Source organism: Mustela erminea, chromosome 12 (assembly GCF_009829155.1).
Source record: "Mustela erminea isolate mMusErm1 chromosome 12, mMusErm1.Pri, whole genome shotgun sequence".
Taxonomy (NCBI): domain Eukaryota; kingdom Metazoa; phylum Chordata; class Mammalia; order Carnivora; family Mustelidae; genus Mustela; species Mustela erminea.
Genome location: NC_045625.1, coordinates 848,502 through 871,656, shown reverse-complemented (window position 1 = coordinate 871,656; position 23,155 = coordinate 848,502). Strand labels below are relative to the sequence as shown.

The 23,155-nt window shown below is 66.4% G+C and overlaps 4 protein-coding genes across 7 annotated transcripts; 3 read left to right on the top strand and 1 right to left on the bottom strand.

Moving 5' to 3' along the window:
• Positions 1-5,479: 5,479 nt before the first annotated feature.
• Positions 5,480-8,643, top strand: PTGDS (prostaglandin D2 synthase). The gene is made up of 7 exons (XM_032306199.1): positions 5,480-5,674; positions 6,309-6,448; positions 6,543-6,619; positions 7,260-7,376; positions 7,509-7,610; positions 8,180-8,205; positions 8,495-8,643. Exons 1-6 carry the CDS (start codon positions 5,561-5,563, stop codon positions 8,203-8,205), a joined length of 576 nt encoding a protein of 191 aa, XP_032162090.1. The 5' UTR covers positions 5,480-5,560; the 3' UTR covers positions 8,495-8,643.
• A 104-nt stretch (positions 8,644-8,747) lies between these two features.
• Positions 8,748-12,395, top strand: LCNL1 (lipocalin like 1). 2 transcript variants are annotated; one of them, XM_032306192.1, is made up of 7 exons: positions 8,748-9,823; positions 10,217-10,356; positions 10,781-10,854; positions 11,024-11,134; positions 11,438-11,539; positions 11,741-11,766; positions 12,026-12,395. In XM_032306192.1, exons 1-6 carry the CDS (start codon positions 9,392-9,394, stop codon positions 11,764-11,766), a joined length of 885 nt encoding a protein of 294 aa, XP_032162083.1. In that variant the 5' UTR covers positions 8,748-9,391; the 3' UTR covers positions 12,026-12,395. The 2 variants fall into 2 exon arrangements, with proteins under 2 accessions (XP_032162083.1, XP_032162082.1); XM_032306191.1 differs by having other exon boundaries at positions 11,741-12,395.
• A 3,921-nt stretch (positions 12,396-16,316) lies between these two features.
• PAXX (PAXX non-homologous end joining factor) lies at positions 16,317-17,946 on the top strand. 2 transcript variants are annotated; one of them, XM_032306196.1, is made up of 7 exons: positions 16,327-16,559; positions 16,637-16,697; positions 16,951-17,000; positions 17,081-17,271; positions 17,351-17,419; positions 17,564-17,648; positions 17,758-17,946. In XM_032306196.1, the coding sequence occupies exons 1-7, from the start codon at positions 16,441-16,443 to the stop codon at positions 17,795-17,797; spliced, it is 615 nt and encodes a 204-aa protein (XP_032162087.1). In that variant the 5' UTR covers positions 16,327-16,440; the 3' UTR covers positions 17,798-17,946. The 2 variants fall into 2 exon arrangements, with proteins under 2 accessions (XP_032162086.1, XP_032162087.1); XM_032306195.1 differs by having other exon boundaries at positions 16,317-16,559; positions 17,564-17,946.
• A 636-nt stretch (positions 17,947-18,582) lies between these two features.
• On the bottom strand, positions 18,583-20,600 carry CLIC3 (chloride intracellular channel 3). 2 transcript variants are annotated; one of them, XM_032306194.1, is made up of 6 exons: positions 20,472-20,600; positions 19,603-19,797; positions 19,394-19,519; positions 19,158-19,264; positions 18,900-19,075; positions 18,583-18,814 (listed from the first exon to the last, which is right to left on the bottom strand). In XM_032306194.1, exons 2-6 carry the CDS (start codon positions 19,656-19,658, stop codon positions 18,656-18,658), a joined length of 624 nt encoding a protein of 207 aa, XP_032162085.1. In that variant the 5' UTR covers positions 19,659-19,797; positions 20,472-20,600; the 3' UTR covers positions 18,583-18,655. The 2 variants fall into 2 exon arrangements, with proteins under 2 accessions (XP_032162085.1, XP_032162084.1); XM_032306193.1 differs by having other exon boundaries at positions 19,603-19,712; positions 20,472-20,586.
• Positions 20,601-23,155: the final 2,555 nt, after the last annotated feature.

The window sequence follows — 23,155 nt, the reverse complement described above, 5'->3', positions numbered from 1 at the left end:
CGGTCCTGGGCTCTCAGGACCTACAGAGCCACCGTGGATGGCATCTAGCAGAGGCCGGCCAGGAGCCCGGGGAGCAGGGTCATGCAGGCCCCTGGAGGGCCTCCCCGGGTGCCATGATGGGCGCCCATGCCCAGGGTGCCCGCTGCCCGGCCCCACAGAGCCCAGAGCTCCCCAGGCCTTCCAGGTGACCGCCCTGGTGCTGGGCCTGCTCGGAACTCTGGTCGCCTCCCCGTGGAGTCACCTTGGGCCCCCAGGGAAAGGCAGGAGCTCCCACCTCAGGGGCCGGCTTAAGCCAAAGACCAAGGACTCGAGCCCTGGGCCATAGTAGCAGCAGCTCTCCTCTGTTGGGACCAGGAACCCCTGTGGACGCCGGGACCAGCCTGACGCGGCCCCGTGATAGAGCCAAGAAATCTTCCAGAATCAGGAGACTCCACTGGGTCCCTGAACGAGCAAGGCTCTGCCCAAAACTGTCCTTCGGTCTTCTGGGTCTTTGGGAAGAGGGACGCCCAGGTGAGCTGACGGGGACCCAGGAGGGCCTATTTGTTAACCCGCCCAAGGCCCTCTCCCCCAGCCCTCACACAGGTGATGGGCAGGCTCCGGCCCCCACCACCACTGCCTCGCTGGACCCTTCTGGAAGCCATCTGCCCTGGTGCTGAGTGTCACAGCTATGGGGGGCGGGGGTGTGCGGGAGCATGGCGGCGGCCGGACCCCTTCCCGGGGCAGCCCCCAGCCCTGGCTTCCTGCTGGCCAGGAGTGGCCTCAGCTTACCCTGACCATCTTTTGGCGGGGTCTGGAAACGAGGCACAGCCTCACCCAGGGTCCCCACGGGACAGCCACCCTTCCATGTAAGGTCGAGACAGGACTCAGGGGCCCCACATGAGGTCGACTCTGGATTTCTGCCCAGACCATGCAGGCCGCACTTCTCCTGCACGGCTCCTGTCCTGTCCCCTCTCTGCCCCTGTCCCTTCTCTGCAGACTCCTGGCAACCTGGCAGCTATCTCTCCCAGCGTGGCCGTGGAGGCTGGGCGGGCCTGGGAGTCAGAGAGGGGAGGGACAGAGAGCATTCCTGGCCGGGGAGGAGCTCTGAGCTGGACCTTGCACTCCCCCCCCTTCCTCTTTGGGTCCTGGTGCCCGACCCAGAGGCACTAACCACGCTACCCCCAGCTCTCTGCTTTAGGCAGGTGCTGGCTCCTGGCCACCTGCCCTAGGTGGCCTTCGGTCCCAGTACGGCCCAGAGATGCCACTGATGGCATCTGGGGAGGGCTCCCGGGAAGGGGATAAGGCCTTCGGGGATTCTCTCTAGCAGCTTCTCCTTGAGCCAGAGCACGGCCTCTTCCAGACTTAAACCCTCTGAGAACCCAACAGCCGGCCTCCTCGACACTTCCCAAAGCAAGAGCATCTTGCGGGTGGTGAGCCCCGGGGCAGCGTGGCAGGGTGGGTCCAGCTGTCTGGGGGGCCACCCCTGCTCAGCAGCTCAGGGCCCCCTCAAGGCCCCTTCTCACAGACTGGGGGGAGCTGACTGCCAAGCAGAAGGTGGGTGGGGTCCACAGGTCCCTGTGAGGTCCTTGTTTGAGGCCAGAGGACACTGTGAGCCGCAGGTCAGTGAGAAGTCACCAGGGCGCCTGGACAGCCTCAGCCCTGGAGAGCCATCTGTGGGGGACGCTGCTGTCCCGCCCACCCCCCCGCCCCCGAAGAATGAGGTCAAGCCTAGGCCCTGGCCGCCAGCTTATATCCGACCTGGCAGACCAGAGGCAGAACAATGGCCTTGAGGACCTCTCCAAGATGAGGCCAACTCCTGACAACCCCGTGTCCCAAAGCCACTGCCGTCAGAGCATCCTCCTGCCCTAGCTGTCCTCAGGCAGGAGACCATCCTCAGCCCCACGCCTGGGCTGCAGGGCCCCGGGGGTGCTCAGCCTCGTATCTGTGTCCTGAGCGAGCTGGGTGCTGCAGTGGGCCTGGCAGGGGCCCCGAGACACCATCCCCCGTGCCACGGGCTCGCGAACGCACACTGTCAGCCACGCCCACCCTGTCCCTCTGAGACCCGCCAAGCCACACATGGTCTCCAGGAGGGGCCTCCCCAGCGCCAGCGTCCAGCACGGACGAACCCCCCATCCCCCATCCCCATGTCAGCTGAGCAGGGGCCCCCCGGTGCAGCAGAGACGGCCAGCTCAGAGCTGCTGACCACACAGGGCTCAGCTCCGAGCACAGTGAACGGGGGCGGGGGGAATGCAGGAGTGCAGGGGGGTCCTGTGACTGCGGAGGAGGCAGGGGCGGCGGCTCGGCGGCTCCTGGACGCCCCCTCCCCCTCCCAGATCTCCATCACACACCCGGACCCGCAGCCCAGGAGTCCCGGCTCCCCCGCCTCCTCTACCTGCCGGCCCCACAGACCCTGTGGCACCTGTTTCCTGAGCCCCGAAATTGTCCCTCAGGCCCTTGGGTTGGGACAAGCCCAGGCCTCCACTGCCCCTCCCTCTGCTCAGGGTCACCTTGAGGAAAGAACGGGTGAGGGCCTGGAGGGGCCCCTGTGGGAGGGCCTGAGGGGGTCCGGAGCAGAGGGCAGGGAGGGGCCTGAGGCCCTCCGCACAGATGGGGAAGCTGAGGCTCAGGAAGATGGCCACAAGCCAGGGTCCCCCTGTCCCCGCCCAACCAGGTCACCCTGCTCCTTTAGCCGTCTGCTGAGCTGCCCCAGCAGGAGCTGCTGGGTGGCCTGGAGGGTCTCCTGGAGGAGACCACTCCCTCCCGGAGTCCTGACCCCACTCTCAGAGACCCCAGACAAGAGCGGCCACCCGGCCCTGCCCCAGGGGCCTCCATGAGAGGGGGTGTGAGGTCAGGCCCCGTCCTCCACCGTATTTACGGAAGGCCACCTGGGCCATAGGGGGACCGAGCAACCGAGGCCCAGGCTCAGGCCTCTGGACCACGCCCACCCCGGCAGCACTCCCCGGCCCACTGCTCGTGGCCGTCTGGGGGAGAAGGGGCATGGCGGGGACAACCGGCCTGCGGCTTCCCACCAGGGAAATGGCGGGGGAGGACGCGGTCCCTGACGCTGGGTCTGAGGACGGGACACTGGGGCTCCCGGGAGCCACTCTGTCCTCAGGAGGACCTCGTCCCACCAGAATTTGTGGGACCCCCGGGGGTCTGGTCACAAGGGCCCTTCCTGGCAGGTTAGCCCAGCCTTCCCAGATGAGAGCTGCTCAGGCCCGTATCTCCAGGATCCTGCGTCCTGGGTCACCTCTTCCCCCCCGACTCTGGGTCCCACCGCCCTGGGTCAACTTACTGCCTCACCCCAGGCGTAGACTCAGCACTGGCGGAGATGTCCTTGTCTCAGGGCAGCCTGGGCTGCTAAGGGACCTGCAGCCCGGCCACACAGAGAGCCACAGACCTCCCTAAGGCCAAAGGGCTGCCAGCCCAGTGCCCACCTGGGGCTGCAGGCTTGTCCCCCAGGCCTTCCTCCGAAGTCTTCTTCCTGCCCCTGTCCCATCCTGGAGGGAACTCCCAGGCCGATTCCTAGGACAGCCCAGGGGCACTGCAGAGTCTTGGGGTCAGCACCCCAAATCCTGCCTGTTCTGACGGACTGCTGTCCCACAGCCCAGTCTGTGGATGGCACCCGAGGAGCCGGGGTGGAGGTGGGAGTCTTAGGCCAGCCTCTGCCCCCTCCCCTGCACCGCCGCCCCCTCCCCTGCAGCGCCGCCCCCTCCCCTGCACCGCCGCCCCCTCCCCTGCACCGCCGCCCCCCTCCCCTGCACCGCCGCACCCCCTCCCCTGCACCGCCGCCCCCCTCCCCTGCACCACCGCCCCCCACCCTCCCATTTCCCTCCCAGGTGTCTCCTGTCTCTCCACCTCACCCCACCTCTGCTCAGAGCCCCCTGCCAGCTCAGGAACCCACCCGGCTGCCCCCCAAGGCTGCCCAGCTGAGGGGCCCCTAGGGTGCTCCAGTCTGCACCCACCACCCCCCCCAGGGAGGGCACCTCACGTCCCTGGCCTGGATGTCAGGGCCGCAGCACAAAGGTGCGGGGAGGGGAAGAGGCTCCAGACCCGCGGTTGCCCAGCCCCTCCACCCGGCAGCCCACTCTCAACCCTTCCACACAACTGCCACACTTGCTTTTCCAGGGTTTCTGAGATCCCAGCCTCCCAAGGGGAGACTAGGCCAGTCCCACCAGGACAGGCTCAGCCCCTCACCCCGGCAATGGCCCCAGGACAAGGGGCTAGCCAGGGCCAGAAGCCGGTGGGGACTGCGGTACAGATGTCCCCACCCTGCTAGGACCCCTGGGCCTGGTACCCACCCTCCTGCCCTCACAAGGTGGGTGGCCGTGCTCATGCTGGTCCCATTCAGGGAGCTGACCTGACCCCACGCTTCCCCCTTGATCACTTCAGAACAGCCTTGGGGCCGGTCCAAAGCCAGAGGCCAGGGCTGCCAAGAATCCAGCTTCTGGGCAGAAGCCCTGGGACGGGGGTCTGCACCCCCCCGAATGGGCTGGGCCTGTGTCTGCAGATGACCAGCCCCTGCCCCCCCCACCCCCGACCACAGCCACCAGCCCTCCGTGTCCGCACAGGAACTCTTCCCCTGCCTCATTTCCCCTCCCAGGGCCCGGCCCTGCCTCCTCGCCTCCCCCAAGACGCTCTCCTGCTCACAGTGGCCAGAGCTGCCCTGCGCTGAGCCCCCGCCGGCCTGGGATGACTTGAGGCCGAAGCAGAAGGACAGGGTCACCTGTGAGGGCTCAATAGGGCGCAGGACCTCAGAGACAGCCTGTCCACCCAGGGAGGCCTCTGTGGTCAGGGAGACACCATCTCTGTGCGCAGGGGTTAACAGCCTGAGTCCCCCGTGGTACTCACGGCCGGACTGCCAGGCAGGACCAGTGTAACTGGAAGCTCACACAAAGAGTGGCTTGTGCCCCAGGCTGGGGGGCCCCAGGCTGAGAAGGGTACCCAGGGGGACCCCAGCCACAGCCCCAGCAGCCAGCTGTGGGGGAAGCTGTGCCCAGCACGCCTGGCCTTCGGGCCCCACTTGGTTACCTTGGTTACTGCGGCCCAACTGGGCTGTCACCATCCAGCCCACTGGGCCTTTCAGAACCAAACTCATACAATGCAAGTCCCCCCTGCCCCCAGGGTCCCTGGGCAGTGAGAGAGAATGATGGGAGGGCTTGTAGGAGGGGTCCCAGCCCCAGGTCAGACATGCTCAGAGGTCCCAGGCAAGACAGTGCCAAGACATGTGCTCCCTACCCCCATCCGGGCTGCTGGGCGGCATCTCTGGGACTGGAGAGAGGACCAGCCTCACGGGAGCCTCTGCCCTCGCTCAGCGGCAGGTGGCAGAGCCCAGGCCGTGGTCAGAGCCTCTTACATAAGCAGCCCTGCGGGGGGCGAGGCTGCAGCTGGCCTCCAGCGCCCTGTCCGCCCCCAGCATCAGGCATCACGAGCCTCCAGTGGGCTGTCCTTGGGCCCTGGGTGGAGGCCAAGCCAGGCCCATATATAGGGGTCTCTCCAGTGGCCTCTGCTCCTCCTGCCGCCTCCCTCCCTCCGCACGGCTGGCATCACAGGCCCTGGTCACACATTCAGCTCCAGGACAATGGCCGCTCTGCACACGCTGCGGATGGGACTGGTCCTGCTGGGGGTCCTGGGGGTCCTGCAGACGGGGGCTCAGCCCCAGGTCTCCCTGCAGCCCAACTTCCAACAGGACAAGGTGAGGGGCTCCCCTGCCCAGTCCCCCCGGGCGGCACAGGGCCCTGTCGGGGGAGGGGGGCGCTCTCTGGGGCCGAGCTGTCTTCCCGGGAAGGGAGCTGAGCGGAAGGAGGCTGACCAGAAGGGCCCCGGTCCCCGGGCCTGCGGCCGTCGCCAACCCAGAGAGCCGAGCCGCAGCTCCCCCGCCGGCACGGAAGCACGCGCGTCCGTGAGCGCGCACACGCCACGTGCGGACACGCGCGCCCGCGCCATCCCGGCGCGTCCCCCTCTCCGCCAAGCTCACGACGCCCGAGGGAACAGGCGCACGTTCCACACCTGGGTCCCGGGTCGCGCGGTGCGAGCGCGCGACGGGGACGGCCAACCGCACGCCGCGCAAACCCGAGCGTCGCGCGCGCCCCAGCCCCATCCAGGGACGCCCCGGCGGCCTCTATCGCCCCCTCCCGCCCAGCTACCAGCCGGGCCGACGTGGGGGGGCGGGGCCCGACTGGAGGCCGTCGGGGAGAGGGGAGGGGAGGGGAGGGGAGGGGAGGCGGGAGCGGGGGCGGGCTCCCGGGATCCCCGCGCCCCCCTCCCCGCCGCCAGCCGGGCCCGCCCGCGAGGGTCCTGGCCCACCCGCGCGGGTCCGTTCGCCGCAGTTCCTGGGGCGCTGGTACACCTCGGGCCTCGCCTCCAACTCGAGCTGGTTCCGGGAGAAGAAGAGCGCGCTGTCCATGTGCGTGTCCGTGGTGGCCCCGACTGCAGACGGAGGCCTCAACCTCACCTCCACCTTCCTCAGGTGGGGCGGCAGGCCGGGCGCTCCCCGCCCCAGGGCCACGGTCTAGGGACAGCCCCTGGCCTGACCCCTGACCCCTTCCGTGGCCTGCCCCCAGGAAAGAGCAGTGTGAGACGCGGACCCTGCTGCTGCAGCCGGCAGGAACCCCGGGCTGCTACAGCTACACCAGCCCCCGTGAGTGGGGCCCCCTCAAGGACCCCCTGGGTCCAGCTCCCACCGGGAGACCTCCCCAGCGCCAGCACTACAGAGGGCGGGCTGGTGGCCCCTCCACGGGGGTCTGCTAGCCCTTGGTCTGACCTGGACCTGCCCAGGCTCGGGTCAGGGGTCCACGAACCCCCTCTCGGGCCCTGGGTCCTCTTTGGGGCTGACCTCCAGGCCCCTCCCTGCCCCCAATAATGGTAGCCCCCATCTCCCTCACTGCTCCCCAAGGTTTCCCAGCCCAGGAGGGGGCCAGGGGCCTCTTCACCCCCCACCCCACCATTGACCCCCTTCCTTGGGGACGGCTTCCCCAGGGGAAATCTTTCCTCTTCTTCCCAGTTCTGGCCGATGGTTTGTGGGTGCACTGTGACCCCTAATGTTCTGACCCTGTGTATCTGCTGACCTCCTGGATTTCTGGCTGGAGGACAGTGGACCTGCAGAGTTCAGGGTTGTCTGGGCAGGAAGCTGGGGGCTGGCCACCTGTCTCTCTCGGAGGGGGGTCTTCCCCGGCTCCTTCCCACAGCCGGCCCAGGGAGAGAGCACCCCTTCCCTGGCAGAGGTGGGCCGGAGGTCTGGGATCAGGGTTCCCAACCCAGCTTCCCTCCCGGCTTCCCAGACTGGGGCAGCACCCACGACGTGTGGGTGGTGACGACAGACTATGACGAGTTTGCGCTTCTCTACACCGCGGGCACCAAAGGCCTCGGCCGGGACTTCCACATGGCCACCCTCTACAGTACGCACCCCACCCTGGGACTTACAGTCCGGCCTGAGGCGGCTGCCTGCTGGGGGGCTTCCCAGGCCGCGGGGGTGGGGCCGCCTGGGTCCTCCCCCACCAGAGGCCAGCGGCTTCTCCTTCCCACCGCAGGCCGCACCCAGACCCCAAGGGCCGAGATAAAGGAGAAATTTAGCACCTTTGCCAAGACCCAGGGCTTCACAGAGGACACCATTGTGTTCCTGCCGCAGACCGGTGAGGGGGGTTGCTAATCTGATGGGGATGGGGATTAAGGTCAGATCTGAGGCAGACAGTGTCCTGATTCCGGGGCGGGGTGCGTCCGGCCAGACCGCCCACGGACCGGGATCGGCACACTGTGGCCTCTGGACTGGAGGCAGCCTGTTCTCACCCCAGACCTTGGCCTGCAGCCCCTGGGCGGGACACAGGAAGGTACTCCTTCTGCAGGAACCCCCCCCCCCACACCTCCCCAGTTTCACCAAGCAGCTGGCGTTCCAGGCCCCTGGGCAGCCCTCGGGACACAGGGTCCCCAGCATGGTGGGAGGCGGGCACTAGAAACAGAACCGGTGTGTGGGGGGGTGTTACAGGAACACACGGGGGCTCAGGGCCCAGGACTTCCCTGAGGCAGGCAGCCTGTTCCGGGCTCAGGTGGGGACAGGACTCCTCCCCCCTTGGAGGAGTGTGATGGACTCAGCACTTTTGGGGGTGCTCGACTAGACCAGTTCTCCAGGGCTGCCAAGAGGGGGCGGGGAAAGTGGCCCTGACCTGGGGCACTGACCACAGTCCCTGGGGGTCTTTCTTGGCAGATAAATGCATGGAGGAGCACAAGTAGGTGAGTGTGGCCAGCGGGGGGCTGGCTTCACCCAGCAGTGTCCACTCACACCGCCAGCGCCGGCACCCCCCACCCCCCATGCAAGGGTGGTCCCAGGCACATGGGGCTGCCCAAGGGGGAGGGGCTCCACTGGGGTTCACGAGATTCCTGGGGTTAGAGGAGCTGGAGGCTGGGAATGGAACTGGTGGGGTCAATGGGAAGGGGGTTCCTGGAGAAGCTCGCTCCCCTGTAGCCGGGGAGCGGGGGCGATATTGCCTGCCCCACCCACTGGCCCCACTCTGTCTGCCAGGTGACCCCGGCCCTCAGGACCCAGCCATCTGCCCTGCTCTGCTCTCTCCTCCAAGACCCCGAAGCCCCCAGCCCTGGCTCGTCCCTGCCCCCACCTTTGCCCCCTCAGGCGTCCTCCTGGCTCTGAGAATAAACTCCAGAAGCAAATCAGCATCGAGCTCTTGCCCATCTGTTCTGCGGTCCTCGCTGCCCACAGCCTGGCTCTGGCCCTCTCCCTGCGGACCTGACCACACCCCACTCACTTTGGGCCTCAGTTTCCCTCCCAGAGACCTTCCCAGAAAGTCTCTGAGCCTGGCTCTTCATGACCCCCTGAGGGGTGGGCGAGGGGCCGCTAGTGTTTGTTCCTGGTGGGGTGGGTCCAAAGCAGGGAGCAGCCCCATCGGGGCCCTCCCCCAATTCACCGCGGCTCTGACCTCGCCACAGCCCCTCCAGCCAGCTGCTTCTGGGCTGGAGCCGATCACCTCCTCCACCCTGGACAGCTGCCCCCTCACTCCGAGTCTGGAGGCCCGAGGGCCCGGGGAGCTTTGCGCTCGCCGGGTTTTTGAAGGCGTGGGGTCAGGACCTCAGACTGGGCGGAGATCAGGGACCCAGAGGACAGAGAGGAAGGTGGCCCCCCTGTCCGCACCCCGCGCACTGGGACGGACTGGGCAGGCTGATGACGGGACGCCCTCGCATCCCCTCCAGCCACATGGGGCCTCCTGTCCTCTGTTCTCCAGCCCCGCACTTTCACCAGAGCCCTGGCGCCCCAGAGCACGGCCTCCCTGACCAGCCCTGCTCTGCCCTGTGCCCCCCTGGTTCACAGTGGGCAGCAGCCCCCACATTTCACCCCCCAGCGCCCCCTGCCCCGGAAGACTTCAGCCAGGCCCTACAGAGGCACCAAGAGTTGTGAGGCCCAGAGATGAGGCTGAGAGCTTCTTGGCAGGCTTCCTGGAGGAGGGGGACTGGGGTGTGTGTCCGAGTGGAGAGCTGGGGGCAGACATCTCAGAAAACCTGTCTGAAGATCTCCCCCGGCCTGGCCGGATCTGAAGTCTCAGGAGGAAAGGCCACCGGGGGTGGGCGGGTCTCTGAGCACCCTACTGGGCCAGGTCCCTTCGGGGGACAACCAGATCCCAGCCTAATCTCAGTGGGCTTGGTCCTGGGCCAGCAGGCCAGCCCCCCAGGGCATTCAGGGCTCATAAAGCCTGGGCTGGAAAGGCCACCTCAGCTGTCCTACGAAGAACCATCGTCCAGGATGCTGCACCTGCTGGCGGCCGGCTGGGTCTTCGCCCTGCTCGGGCTGTCACCAGGCCAGGCCGAGGTCCCCATCCAGCCCAACTTTGACGCCAGCCAGGTGGGCCCAGGCGCCCCATGCCAGACGCCCCCCTTCTCCTCAGGGTGGACCACCCCGGCTTCTCCGTCCAGCTGCAGGGGCCGGCATTTTCCCCAGAGAGGCTGGAGGCCAGAAGAGCCCAAGCCTGCCCCCCACTCTCTGGCCCAGGCTCAGCTCAAACTGGTGGGGGGCGGGGGAGAGAGCCCCATCCACCTGCCCCATCAGCTGGGGGTGGGCCAGGTCGGGGAGGACAGCAGCCCCTCAGGCCGGTCTGTGCTTCGGTCTGTGGCTGGTGCCCACCGCCACTCCCGAGGCCTCACATCAGGACGAGTAGCAGCCGCCAGCCGCCATGCTGGGTCAGAGTTGGGGTGGGTGCAGGGCTGTCCCCCAGCTCTTCCTGCACCCTCCCTGTAGTTCCAGGGCACCTGGTATGTGGTCGGGGTGGCATCGGATGACCAGGGCTTCCTAGACTCCAAGGACAACCTGAAGATGCCCATGGTCTTGGTGACCCCCTTGGCAAACGGTGACCTGGCCCTCAAGTTTGGGTACTCTACGTAAGTGACCCCATGAGCCCCTCCTCAGTCTGGGCCTTAGACCTGGCCACTGTGAGGCCAGAGGTGAGCCGCCTGGGACCAGAGGCAACCCCGACTCCGTAGGAACTCGGACCCAGGCCCCCCGCGCAGTCAGGCAGCGGGCTTAGATTCCTGTGCCCGTGTCCCAGCCCTGGAGGAGTCCTGTCCCTGTGTCTGCATGTGGGAGTCTGCTGGGGAGACCCCACATCTCCTGGCTGTCTGTCCGGTCCCCAGCCCCTGGGTGAGTCTCTCACCTCTGAGCACAGGGTGAGGGGGGCCTCGGGGCGCCAGGCGGCCTGAGCTGCAGCTGACCCTGCGTGATCAACAGTGCCCAAGGTGTGGCTTTGCCATGCCTTTGGGGAGTGTCTTCAGGACGCTCAGACGCCGTGGTTCCTCCCCACCCTAGGCCTGATGGCGGGTGCCAGAAGGTGGACACGACCTTCACTAAGGGTGCTGTGGATGGGCAGTTCAGCGACACTGGTGAGAGCGCGTGCCCCCGTGCGGGATGAGCGGGCGGTGAGGCCCAGGAGGGCTCGGGGCCAGGCCGTGGGGTGGGGGGCCCCGGGAGGGCTCGGGGCCAGGCCGTGGGGGCGTGGGGGTGGGAAACAACCCCCCCAGGCAGCAGGCTCAGCCGGCTCTTGCCCTCCAGCCTTGGCGCAGACGGACATCCGCGTGGTGTCCACCGACTACAAGCATTTCGCCGTGCTGTACGTGGAGACGCAGAAGGAAGGTGTCAGGAGTGTCTGGCTGCAGCTCTACGGTGGGCAGCCCAGCCCGGAGGTGCCCCCAGCACCCCTGCGCCCCCACTGGTCCCCAGGCACAGGCCTCTCCTCTAGGAGCCCTGCACCCAAGGCTGGTCGGGACTGCTGTCCACGTTGCCGCAAGTTCCAACTCCACGCAGGGGGACCCGCTGTCCTCCAGTGTCTCCTTGGGACCCTTGTGTCTGTGGTAGAGGGATCCGGACCCCTCCCCACCCAGCCCCTCCTCCCAGCCCCCCCATCCTCCTCCAGACCAGCCCCACCCCCGCCTGACCCCTCTGCTCACGCATGCTCCCTGCCCTCAGCCCGCGCCCCGGAGCTGTTTCCTGAGGGCGCCCAGAAGATGCAGCAGCTGGCGCCCCAAGTAGGCCTGAACCCCAGCCAGGGTGCCCTGCTGCCCTCATCAGGTGAGAGCCGCCCCCAGGCCGGCTCAGGGCTGCGGGAGACCCCAGACTCCAACGGGGGGGGGGTCAGGTGGCGCCCTCCAGACGGTGCTCGGTGCTCGCGCACAGGCTGCAAGGCTTGGTTATTCAGGGAGGGTTGGGGGTCTCCCCCCCCCCCGGGGCAGGGGCCCTGGCTGGTTCCTCAGGCCCCACTCTCTCCCACAGACCAGTGTGCTGGCGCCTTCTCCTAGGTGAGTACCCAGGGCCAGGCCTGGACACCCCTCCCCAGACCGTGCAGTGCCCCGTGCCCCATGCCCCAGGGTCCCTCCTGGCCAAAAGCTGCACAGTGGGGGTCCTCATCCTGGGAACAAGGTGGGGACCGTGACTTGGAATCAAAGGGGGACAGCAAGCAGCAGTGGGGAGGAACAGAGTGGGGGCCCTCGGCCTGGGCCCAGGCAGGAGGCAAGAAGATGGTGCTCACCCGGCTCCGCCTGCTGTCTTGTTTGCAAGGAAGGACCTGGTCCGGGAGCGCCCACATGGGGGCCCACGCTCTGCACGCTAGGCCTCCCCCAGAGAGCGCACACCACTTCTCTCTGCCATCCCTTCCCCAGCACAATAAATCATCTCCTGAAGCCCACGGCTGTGCATTTCTTCCACGGGGTTCTGACCGGGGCCGGGGGGGGGGACGCCCTGCTCAGCTGGCGTGCGCCGGCCCTTAGCCCCGCGGGGAGCTTGGGCTCCGCTGGGAGGAAAGTTGACGCAGACACAGACGCACAGGGACGCCCCGGGGCCTTCCCTGCCACTCGCCAACCCCCAACCCTGGACTGGGGTGTGGCCCTTGCTCAGCTGGTTAAGGATCTGCCTCTGGCTCAGGCCGGGATCCCAGGGTGCTGGGATTGGAGCCTAGAATCGGGCCCCCTGCACCACAGGAAGCCTGCTTCTCCCTTTCCCGCGCCCCTGCTGGTGTTCCTGCTTTCACTGTCTCTCTCTCTGACAAATACATAAATAACATCTTCAAAAATTAAAATAAAACCTCAACCCTGTCCTGCCAGATTCGCTGCCGTAATCGCTGCCTTAACTGGGGTCCTTCTGGGGTAGGATGTGACAGGCATAAAGAGCCCCCACGGCCTGAGAGCCCCTAACAGCCTCCTCCACACCTGCACCGGCACCTGGCCCCGGCCCATGCCTTTGCTGCCCTGACCCACAGCCAGCCCCTGACCCCTCTGTGGGCGCTTTGAGGCAGGGGCCTGCCTCTGTCTCCTCCCGGCCCCAGCTTGACCCCAGTCTGGAACTGAAGCCCTGGGGGTCAAGACGAGTGTGTGGAGGGTCCAGAGACCCAGTCCCCGCCCACATGTGTGACCTGTGAGCTCACCCACCCACCCACCCCTGCTCCCGACTCTTGGACAAGGTGCCATCTGGCCACCTAAGGGGCGTCCGCTGGGAGATGTTGTCGGAGCTCCGGGAGACACATCAGCCGGTCGGTGGGCCGGTCACTTGTCACTTGGCTTCCATGGGGACAGGAGAAGAAGGGGTAGAGGACGCTAGGGCAGCAACACCAGGGTTTGAAGTGGAGAGGCGGGTGCCTGCTCTCCTGGGGAGTAGTGTGGGAAGTTCTCCTGGGAAGGATCTGGAGTGGGGAGAGGCCAATTGCCCCTCGTGGCCTTCTGGACACCCTTTCCTCGGAGAGAGGCTCCGCTCTGGGGCGGGGCAGCCCCATGGGGCCTCTGGATCCCAGGAGGGCTGTCCGTCCGTCCGTCCGTCCGTCCCCCCCTCCCCCCCCACCTCCCGGCCAGGCACCTGCAGACCGGCCTGGGGCTCACAGTCTTGCCCTGCACCGCCCGCTCACCGCGCACGGGGGCAGCCCGCAGCCGGTTCTCTGCGCAGAAGACCCAGATCTCACTGATAGGAAAGGCCGAAGTCCCTGGCTGGCCAAGAAGGCCGTCCCTGACCGGCCCTCCTCTGACCCCACCACACACCCTCCTTCCTTCAGCCCTGCTGACCAGCTTGTGTCCCTTGAACAAGGTGGCCCCGAGGGGGCCACAGAGCCGAGATGCATGTGGCTCCTGCCTGGGGTGTCTCCCCCCGGCTCTCCGCCAGGTCGGCTCACTCTGCTCTGCTGGAATCTTCTGTTCAGATGCCACCCTGTGTGCCCCTCCTTAGGCCTCTGGGACCCCAAGCCCTGGCTGCCCTGCCCCCGGCGCTGTGGCTGGAGCCTTCCTTAGCCGCGTCCCTTGGCCTCCCACCTGTGCCCTCAACCAGTTCACTCAGCCCTGCAGGAGGCCTGAGGGGCTGAAGACCTGGCGATCCAGCACGTTGTCCAGATATTTGTGTAATTTTTTAAACTTAGATTTTTCGGTTTTCTTTTCACGTTTTGCAACGAATCCCTGCTCCTGGTCTTGAACTAGTTCCCTGGGTATCCTGTGACAAATTATCACAAACTTGGTGGCTTAAAACCTAACATTTACCTTCTCGTGGCTCTGGAGGCCAGAATCAGGTTCCCTGGGCCAAGATCGCAAGGCGGGCAGGGCCACACCCCCACTAAGGCCTTCTTGCCTGTTCTACCTCTAGGTGGCGGCCACCGGCCCCGACCGGTAGCTGCGTCACTGGCCCCTTGACCACACTGCCTCTCCCCTTGTTGGTGAAACCTCCCTCTGCCTCTCTCTTCAGCACACCTGGGACCGCATTCACACGCGCCAGGAAACTCTCCCATCTCAAGACCCCCACCCACAACCGCACAGGCCCCTTCCCCACGGAAGCTGACCCTGACCGGCCGTCATTCAGCCTGCCCCGTTCTTCCTGGAAACATTGTCCAGGCCCCAAGCACTGTTCCTGGAGGGGCTGATGTTTCGATCGGTCCTCGGGGCCGGGGACTCCACGCTCATATCCTTGGAGATGGTCCCCCGCTAGAGGCAGGGCAGCCTCCGCCATGTCCGTCCCAGTTCATATAGCAAAGCCGCGCCCCCGCCCAGCGGCCTCAGGGATGCTGTTTCCACACTCACCACCTGCTTCCAGCCGCGATCCCTCCTTCCCTCGCCCTGAGCTCTCTCCCCTGCTCTCTGAGCCCCCGCCCCGTGTCCATCAGCTCTGCCCAGAGGGACTCAGCAGCCCTCTGCTGTTCTCCTGTCCCCCAGCCTCCACCCCTACAGCCCTCAGCGGCCTCTCATGGTGCTCAACACAGGCTCTGCACACAGAAATCCATGGTAGCACTCCCCACCCCACCCCCGCGTACACCCTCCTGCCGCTCCCACTCTGCACTCCTTCCTCCACAATAGTTACTGAATATTCTGTGCCAAGCAGTGTCTGAGCTCTGGCAATGCTGTGGCAGGAGAAACAGACAGAAAGGCCTGCCCTGTGGACCTCTGGGGGACAGGAGAGATAAATGCATTCGTGGCCTACTGCTGAATATAAATTACCCCAAATTCAGTGGCCTAAAGCAAACAAGCATATATCATCTCCCTAGTTTCTGAGGGTCGGGAACCTGGTCCTGGTGTTCTGGGGCCTCTGGCCCACGAGTTCTCAGGAGGCTGCTGTCCACTGGCGGACACTGCCCCTCGGAAGGCTCCCCTGGGAGGGGGTCTGCGTGGCAGCTCCCTCACGAACCCTGGCCAGGCCTTGGTCCTTTGATCCCAGAGCGGCCACACGTCGTGGTGAGCAACTCCGAGAGGGAGAAGGACAGCCCGCCACTTCTGGAGCATTCTACTGGCCGGAAGCAAGTTATTGAGCGCAGCCCACACTCAGGGGCCGATCCGTGAAAGCTGGCACACGGGAGGAGGGATGGCTGGGGCCGTCTTAGAGGCCGCCGGCCCAGTGTGGAAACCAGAATAGACTGTCTATGGGGACAAGTCTGGAAAACAAGTACATAAAACAGGAGAGAGCGCAGCAGATGCTGGGCAGGCTGTGGACCTCCACGTAAGGGACTAGGGAAGGCCTCTGAGAAGGCGACCTTGACTGAACATCTGAAGGAAGCCTGTGAGTCTGGGGGAGGGTGGGCCAGGCAAAGGTCTTGAAGCAGGAGCGGGAGGGTGTCAACCAGGGGAAGGTCAGAACGGGGCCAGGCTGGGCTGCAGGCCTGCAGGGGACGCACCAGTATGGCCTGAACAGCCCCCAGCCGCCTCCCTGTGGCCACCAGGGTGCACCCTCGCCCTCTTGCAGAGCCTGGAGCAGACCTGTGCTGTGCCAGCTGCGGGCCTTCCCTCTGCGGGCTCCCTCGGCCGCGATCCCCTGTCCTGGCGCGCACGGCCCCCTCTTGTCCAGGTCAGAGCTCAAACGGCTCAAACTGCTACCGAGAGTGGCACGTTTTTATTATTTGTCGTCCCGTTAGATCTCACAAGCCCCAGGCGACCAGAGACCTTGTCCGCGGGTGAAGGTGTGCCCGAGGCCGAGGACGCCGGGCACAAGAGAGGGGCCGGGCGAAGGCGGGGAACGGACGGGTCGCGTAGTTTATTCCCTTTGCACCGGGCCGGGGTGCGGCTTGGCGGATCTGAAGACGACGTGAGAAACATCTCGCGGACGGCGAGGGCCGGTGGGAACCGCAGCAGGAGGCCGCTGGCACCGCCGGGGGCGAAGCGCAAACCCGGGGAACCCCGGACTCCGCAGGGCGGCGGGCGCGCAGCTGTGGGGGGCAGGGAGGCGGGCAGAGGCCCCCACGCGGGCCTGGGGACCCCGCCCCGCCCCGCCCGGAGAGCCCCGCCCCAGGCTCGCAGGCCCCGCCCCGCGCCCTAAACTCGGTCGGCCGCGCCCACCCTCCCCCCACCCTCGCGCGGTTCTGGGGCTCGGGGCGGGGACAGGGCCGTCAGCCCCGCCCCGCGCAGGCCCCGTGGGCTCCGCTCGCGCCCCGCCCCCCGTTCCGGAGGTGGGCTCCCGCGCCGCGCCCCAGGCCTGCAGGCGCGCGGGCCGGTGGGTGGCCCTCCGCTCGCCGTGGTGCCATGGTGCCGCCGCTGTCACCGCCTCTTTGCACGCTGCCACCGGGCCCCGGACCCCCGCGCTTCGTGTGCTTTTGCGAGGGGGAGGGAGAGGACGGAGGCCCCGGCGCCTTCAACCTCTAGTGAGTGGCGGCGCGCGGGGCGCTGGGGGCGCGGACAGCTCGGGGGCCGGCCGGTCTGACAGCCGCTCCCCCCGCAGTGTGACCGACGCGGCGGAGCTATGGAGCACCTGCTTCACGGCGGACAGCCTGGCGGCCCTCGTGGGTAGCGGGGCTCCCGGGAGGGCCCGGAAGCCCCCAGCACCCCCGACTGCAGTGCGGACCACCTATGAGATGGAGGCGGGCGGTCTGGGATCCCCCCGGGGTTGGGGGAGGCGGGTCTGGACACCCTTCCCTGAGCTTTGGAGCTGTAGGCCCAAGATCGGCCCGGCCTCCGGGGGTGGCTCTGGATCAGGCAGCTTTGGGGCGGTTCCAGGGTCTTGGGCAGCTGGTGACCAGCCCCTGTGCCCTGTAGAAAGCCCGTTTTGGCCTGAGCGCGGCTGAGGATATCACTTCCCGGTTCAGGTGAGCCCCTGGGCAGGGAGGAAGGGCGGGTGTGGAGCAGGGGGGTCTGGACACAGCACTCAGCACCGCTCCATTCCTAGGGCAGCCTGCGAGCAGCGAGCTCTGACTTTCGTCCTGCAGGAGGACCGAGCATCCCTCACCCTTTCAGGGGGGCCCTCAGCACTGGATTTTGCCCTCTCCAAGCTGCCGGGCCCAGAGGCAGCCTCCAGGTTGCAGGCGCTGACCCTGAGGCTGGCAGACCAAGTGTGCACCTTGACGAGGCAGCTGGCAGGTGCGGTGGGGGGCTGTGCCCAGAGTCTTCACTGGGCCCCGCCCCCGCTCGCGCCTGCACTCTTGGCTTTCTTCCCCAGCTGCGGAGGTGACAGCTGCCAGCCCCAGAAAGAGCCCTTGTCTGGTGGGGCCTCAGCTCTTCTTACCAGGTAAGGCCTGTCACCTGTGACTTTGGCTGGGGCTGTGTTCTTCCCCGGAACAAGAGTCCAACTCCAGAGGATGCGTGTGGAGAAGGGGTTGTGGCCCTAAACTGGACAGGACTCAGGACCCCCCTCCCGTCCTGTTTCCCTCAGACCCAGATGCTCAGAGAGGCGGCCCTGGACTCGGGGTCAGGAGGCGGTGTCCAGGAGAGTCCCTCATCAACCCCGGCTTCAAGAGGTACTCAGCCACTCGGCCACTTGTCCCTCCCTCCAGTGCCGGGGGTGCTGCTGTACCCCCCGCACCCCCCCTGCACAACACCACAGCGTCACTTCCTCTTCTCTCCTAGTAAGAAACCAGCCGGTGGTGTAGACTTTGAGAGCCCTTGAGGGTGCAGCAAAGTGCGATCCCGCCAGCCATCTGCCTGTGAAGTGGGGACAGCCTCTGAGAGGCGTCTTGCCGGAGGGTCGGGCACGCCTGCTCCCCACACCCCTTCTCCGTCGAATAAATGCTTCCTCGGAGGGAGGAACCGGCCACACTCCGGCTCCTGGGGGCTGGCTGGGGGAGAGGGGTCAGAGATCTCGCTGGGACCTGGCACGTGGCCGGGCAGCTGTTGCAGCAGCCTTCACACTCCCTGGGGCGGAGGAGGGGCGGGGGTCCCTAGCTCTGGGCTCACCCAGCTGCCCCTGCCTGGTCTGCATAGGAGCCAAGGGCCTGGAAGGCAAGGCAGGGCTCCTCAAGGCTGGAACCCCGTTGCCAACTACTCCAGGCCCACACTTATCCCAGATCCCCCTCCCCCGCCAGCCTCGGGAATCCCACACTGCATGCAAACTGGCCCCTGTGGAAGTGGGGGGGCGGGCAGCTCCCTGGGGCAGGGCTGAGGAATGTGGGCTGGCCCCACCCACTGGCCTGGAGCCCCTAGGTGCCCAGGCTGGGCTCCTGGTCCCCACCCTCCTTGGCCATCCTGCTGCCCCACCCTGGCCTGACTGGTTTGGGAGCCCAATCCAGTCCCCCGCCACGCCTGATAGGGTGAGTGGAGGGCTGGGCAGAACCACCCACTGGGTTCTCTGCCCCTGTCTTTCTGGGCTATCAGGTGGAGCTGTGGGGTCATGGTGGGGGTTTGGCGGTGGCAGAAATAGAGGGCCCTCTGGTCCCTCGGAGGTCAGGACACGTTCCCTGGGGCACAGCTGCCTTTATGGGGCTGTCGGAGAGGGGGCAGGTGGTCGCTGGAGATGGCGGGGGAGGGGTTAGCGGGGGCGCACGGCCATCCGGTAGGCTGCAAGGATCTCAGCGCCGGACGGACACGTGTACTTGAACTCCTTCACTTGCCGCGCGCTGTCCAGGTAGCGGCGGACGCCGCGCAGCTCGGCTGGTATGGGCGCTCCGCGGAAGTGCGTGCACACCGTCTGCGGGCCAGGGGCGCATCGAGGTCAGGGCCTTGTGGAGCGCGCGCCCCGCGCCCCGCGCCCCGCGCCCCGCGCGGCCACTCACGTCCACGATGTGCAGCTTGGGCAGCAGGCTGCAGTCAGCCAGCGTGAGCTCGTCGCCGTCCAGGAAGCGGCGGCGCGACTCGCGGAGCTGGGGTTCCTGCGCGCGCTCGTGCACCAGGGGCGTGCGCAGGTAGCCGTCCAGCCTGGTGAGCGCTCGCAGCAGCATCTGGTACAGGGCTGGGGTGGGGTGGGGGGCACAGTGAGACCCAGGCCTGGGCCAACTCCCCCCACCCTCGCCGGGCCTCCAGAGCCACCTCACCATCGTCCTGCGTGGGCACCGGGTTCTTGATGAAGGCCGAGAACCTGTGAAAGACGTCGTTGCCGGCCGTGGAGGACTCCCCGTAGCGGGGCGCCAGGCTGGGGAATCTGTGGGGAAGTAGGGGACCTCTGGTCAGACCCTCGGGCTATACCCCCTTCCCCGCGAGACCCGCAGCGTTCTTCCTGGGCTCCTCCTTGGGGGGCCCCATACCCCCCCTCAAGGCCCGGAGCCCTCACTCAGGGGGCCCCAACGTCTCCTCCAGAAACTCCTCGATCTGCAGTGTGTCTGTTTTGGCGTCGCCTTCGTAGAGAAGGATGGGCAGCTGCGAGCCAGGGGCAAAGTCCTTAAGCACATCCAGGGACCTATGGGCATGAGGCAGCGGGAGAAGCGGGTGGTCAGGAGGGCCAGAGACCAGGGAGCAGCCCCCGTGGAGGCGGGGGCTCACCTGCGAGTGTCCACGGTGGTCAGGGTGAAGGGCACGCCCTTGAGAAGCAGGAGCATGAAGAGCCGCTGGCAAGAAGGGCAGGGTCCCACACTCTCACCGTCCTCGCTGGCCTGGGGTGCGGGCAGTAGAGGAGCAGGGCAGAGAGCAGACCTAAGAACTGTGCCGGAGAGAGCGCTGCCTCCCACCGTCAAGAGCCTGAAACGGTCCGAGGCTCCAGCTTGGCCGGGCACAGCCCGGACAAGTGGCGGCTGAGAGCCCTTGACTGGGGTCCCTGGGAGGTGGCAAGGGGCACGGGGACCCGGAGGTGGGACCCAAGCTCTGGAGCTCGGCCCCTCCACCCTTATCTTCAGTACCTGGGGCTCGGGCCCTGCAGGCGGGTCACAGGGGTGGGGTGGGCCGAGTGAGCTGTTTTCCGAGTGATTCACCTGCTAAACTGGACACTGGCTGCAGGCCGGTAGGTGGGGAGGAGGCCAGGCTCTGGCAGTTCCCATACAGGGATCCACAGATCTGGGCTGGGATGTGAGCATCTGGGGCTCAGCTGGCCCAGACCCCTCCCACTGCACTGACCTCGAGCTCCACGTGGGCCTGGCCTCCAGCGGCCTGATCGTTGCCTCCCCACGGAGGGGCTTTTTCTCCAGAAGGGTTGGGCTGGGTCCAGGAGCTAATGCTGGGAGTTGGCACCCCGATGCCCTTGGGGACAGCTCACTGGGCGCTCCCCCCCCCCCCCCGTCCTGGTCCCTCTTTCTAAGTCTCTGTAGAGCTACGCGAGCCCACTCCCAGAGGGTGCAGACCCTCTGCCTGCCCCAGAAAGCAGAGCCCCCCCGCAGAGCATACTCATCCCAGAGGCCGCCCTCCCGGCCCAGGGGCACCTTAACAAACAGCTGGAGCTTGGCAGTCTCCGCCATGGCTGGGAGCAGCAGCAGCAGGGGCAGCAGCGGCGCCGGCGACAGCGGGGCAGGGGTGGGGGCCTGGAGAGTCCTTTAAGACTCCCGGGGTGCCCCGCCCTGCCCCGTCCAGGGCCCGCCCTGACGAGTCACCCATGCCGGCGGTTGGTGCTCGCGTCCAAGCATGAGGGTGTGACGGGGGTGCCAAGTGCGCAGGGTTGTGTGGGATGGAGGCGGAGGCCACGGCCGCGGAGGCCACGGCCTCGGAGGCAGGGAGAGAAGGTGCCAGTCTGGGAGGAGGGCGCTCCGGATCAGACTCACTCCTGCCATGAGCTCCGCAGCCCCCCTGTTGTCTGCCGGGCTTCCCTCCAGAAAGCTGGGGAAGCGCGTCGGAGAAATAAATGAGCAGCCGGGCCCCAGCCTCAGTTTCCCAGTCTGCCTACCTCCCGGAAAGGGACGCCCCTCCCATCGCTGGGTTGGGTCTGGCAGAGCCCCGCCCCCAGGCCCGCCCACATTCCAGGAGCGCCGCGGGCCGCTCGGGGTCCCAGGTCAGCCCAGCCCACACCTACTGCCCTCCAGTGGGGTTCCAGGCAGGCTTTCCTCCCCTCCCCTCCCCCTTCTCCACCTCCCTCTTCTTCAGATTTTATTTATTTGACAGAGCGCGAGCACAAGCGGGGGGAGCGGCAGAGGGAGAGGGAGAAGCAGGCTCCCCACTGAGCAGGGAGCCGTACCCGGGGCTCAATCCCAGGACCCGGGGGCCACGACTGGAGCCAAAGGCAGACACCCAAGCGGCTGAGCCACCCCGGCGCCCCAGCTCTTCCCTTTCTTAACTTTTCAACAGAAGCACCAGGAGGTTTAGAAGCCACAACCTCCCGACTGCCCTTGCCGTTGGCTGCAAGGAACCCACGAGGACACGCTGTGTGCGCACACCCCGAACCTGCTGCGCCCCAGTCAGGCCTCCTCCACCACCGATGCGGGGGGGGGGGGCGTGTCCCGAGGGAGGGGCCTGCGAAGGCTCCGCCCCCAGGTGGCGGAGCTGGGGATCTGCCCGCCCCTTTGACTCCTCCCCCAGGGCCTCTCGGGGACCCCGCGTGGGTTCAGGGCTCCCAGACGCAGCCTGGTGCTGACCCTGCAGGTGAGCTGGGCACTGGCTCCCTTCCAGGGCCCCAGTGTTTCTGCTGTCGGCCTGCTCATCAGCTTCCCCGGGGCACGCGCCACAGACCCCGGGAAGGGCCCAAGACCCCCCACGGCCGCAGGTGCTCACCAGCCTTCCCGTGGGTATTTCTGTGTGTATAAAAATACCCTTAGACATCTGTAGAAACAGTCGTGAAACGGACCAGTGACCAGGTGGTCCAGAGAAAAGATCTACCAACACAGGATGTGTGGGAGTGCGTCTCACTTCACACTTATTTCAAGAGACAAAGTAGGACAAGCCTGGGTTCGGGGCTGCAGTGGGCAGGTGTGCAGAGTGAGGGTGTGAGCTCGCGTTGCTCGGGCTGCTGTTGGCTGGCAAAACTGTCCAGACGGCTCAGCCCCCTGGGAATCAGCCCGTAAGTGTCCCTGTAAATGCACTTGGAACATATAAACAGATCCAAGCGGGGCGCCTGGGTGGCTCAGTGGGTTAAGCCTCTGCCTTCGGCTCAGGTCATGATCCCAGAGTCCTGGGATCGAGTCCTGCATCGGGCTCTCTGCTCCACGGGGACCCTGCTTCCTCCTCTCTCTCTCTGCCTGCCTCTCTGCCTACCTGTGATCTCTGTCAAATAAATAAATAAAATCTTTTAAAAAATAGAATTAAATAAACAGATCCATGCCGTCCCTGGGTGGCAAGCCCCCCACCCATCCGTGGGAGAGTCCTGGTAGGGCCACAGGGGAGGACAGAGGAAGGGAGCCTCTCTGCTCTCAGGCTGGGTGGCGTTGCGGCTGAATTGTGGCCCCGGCCTTCACGGTGGCAGTCCTAGCCCCCAGCACCTCAGAATGTGATGTTAGGGCACAGAGCCTTTACAGGAGTCTTCATGTTGGAATGAGGTCGTCAGGAGGGGCCCTACCCCAATCAGACTGTGTCCTTGTAAAAGGGAGATTTGGGCGCAGACACACATGGTGTTGGGGGGGCGCTGCCGTGTGAGGGCGGAGGCAGAGGTTAGGGCAGTAGACAAAGCCAGGAAACCACCGCAGCTGGGAGAGCGTGGTCCAGACCCTCGCCCACAGCCTCAGAGGGAATCAGCCCTGCCCACACCTTGATCGGGCACCTCGGGCCACCAGACGGTGAGGGAACATGCTCCTGCCGTTTTATAGGCCCAGTGTGGTTAAGTCACAGCCGCTGTAGCCCAAGACCAGCGACAGAGCAAGCCGAGCCCGCTGTCAGTACATGCCCGTCGGGGTCTGCTCCCAGCCTTCTGCAAAAAGCCAAGAGGATGTCCTCAGGCACGTCTGGATTTCCTCCTGTGACTTCACACCCATGTTTTTAAGTCAATGAGACCAGAAGCTCATAGTCACCAACCTTAACTGACCCAGAAGCTACACCTGGGCCCTGAGCAAACCTCCCTGCCACCCCGAAGCCCTGCATCCACGGAGCAGTCCCTGGAGGGCCCACGGGTCTGGGATGTGCTTCTCACACCCCTCCCTTCCTTGCGGCCCCGCAGGCCCCGGAGCTGCCGGCCCGGGCCTCATGC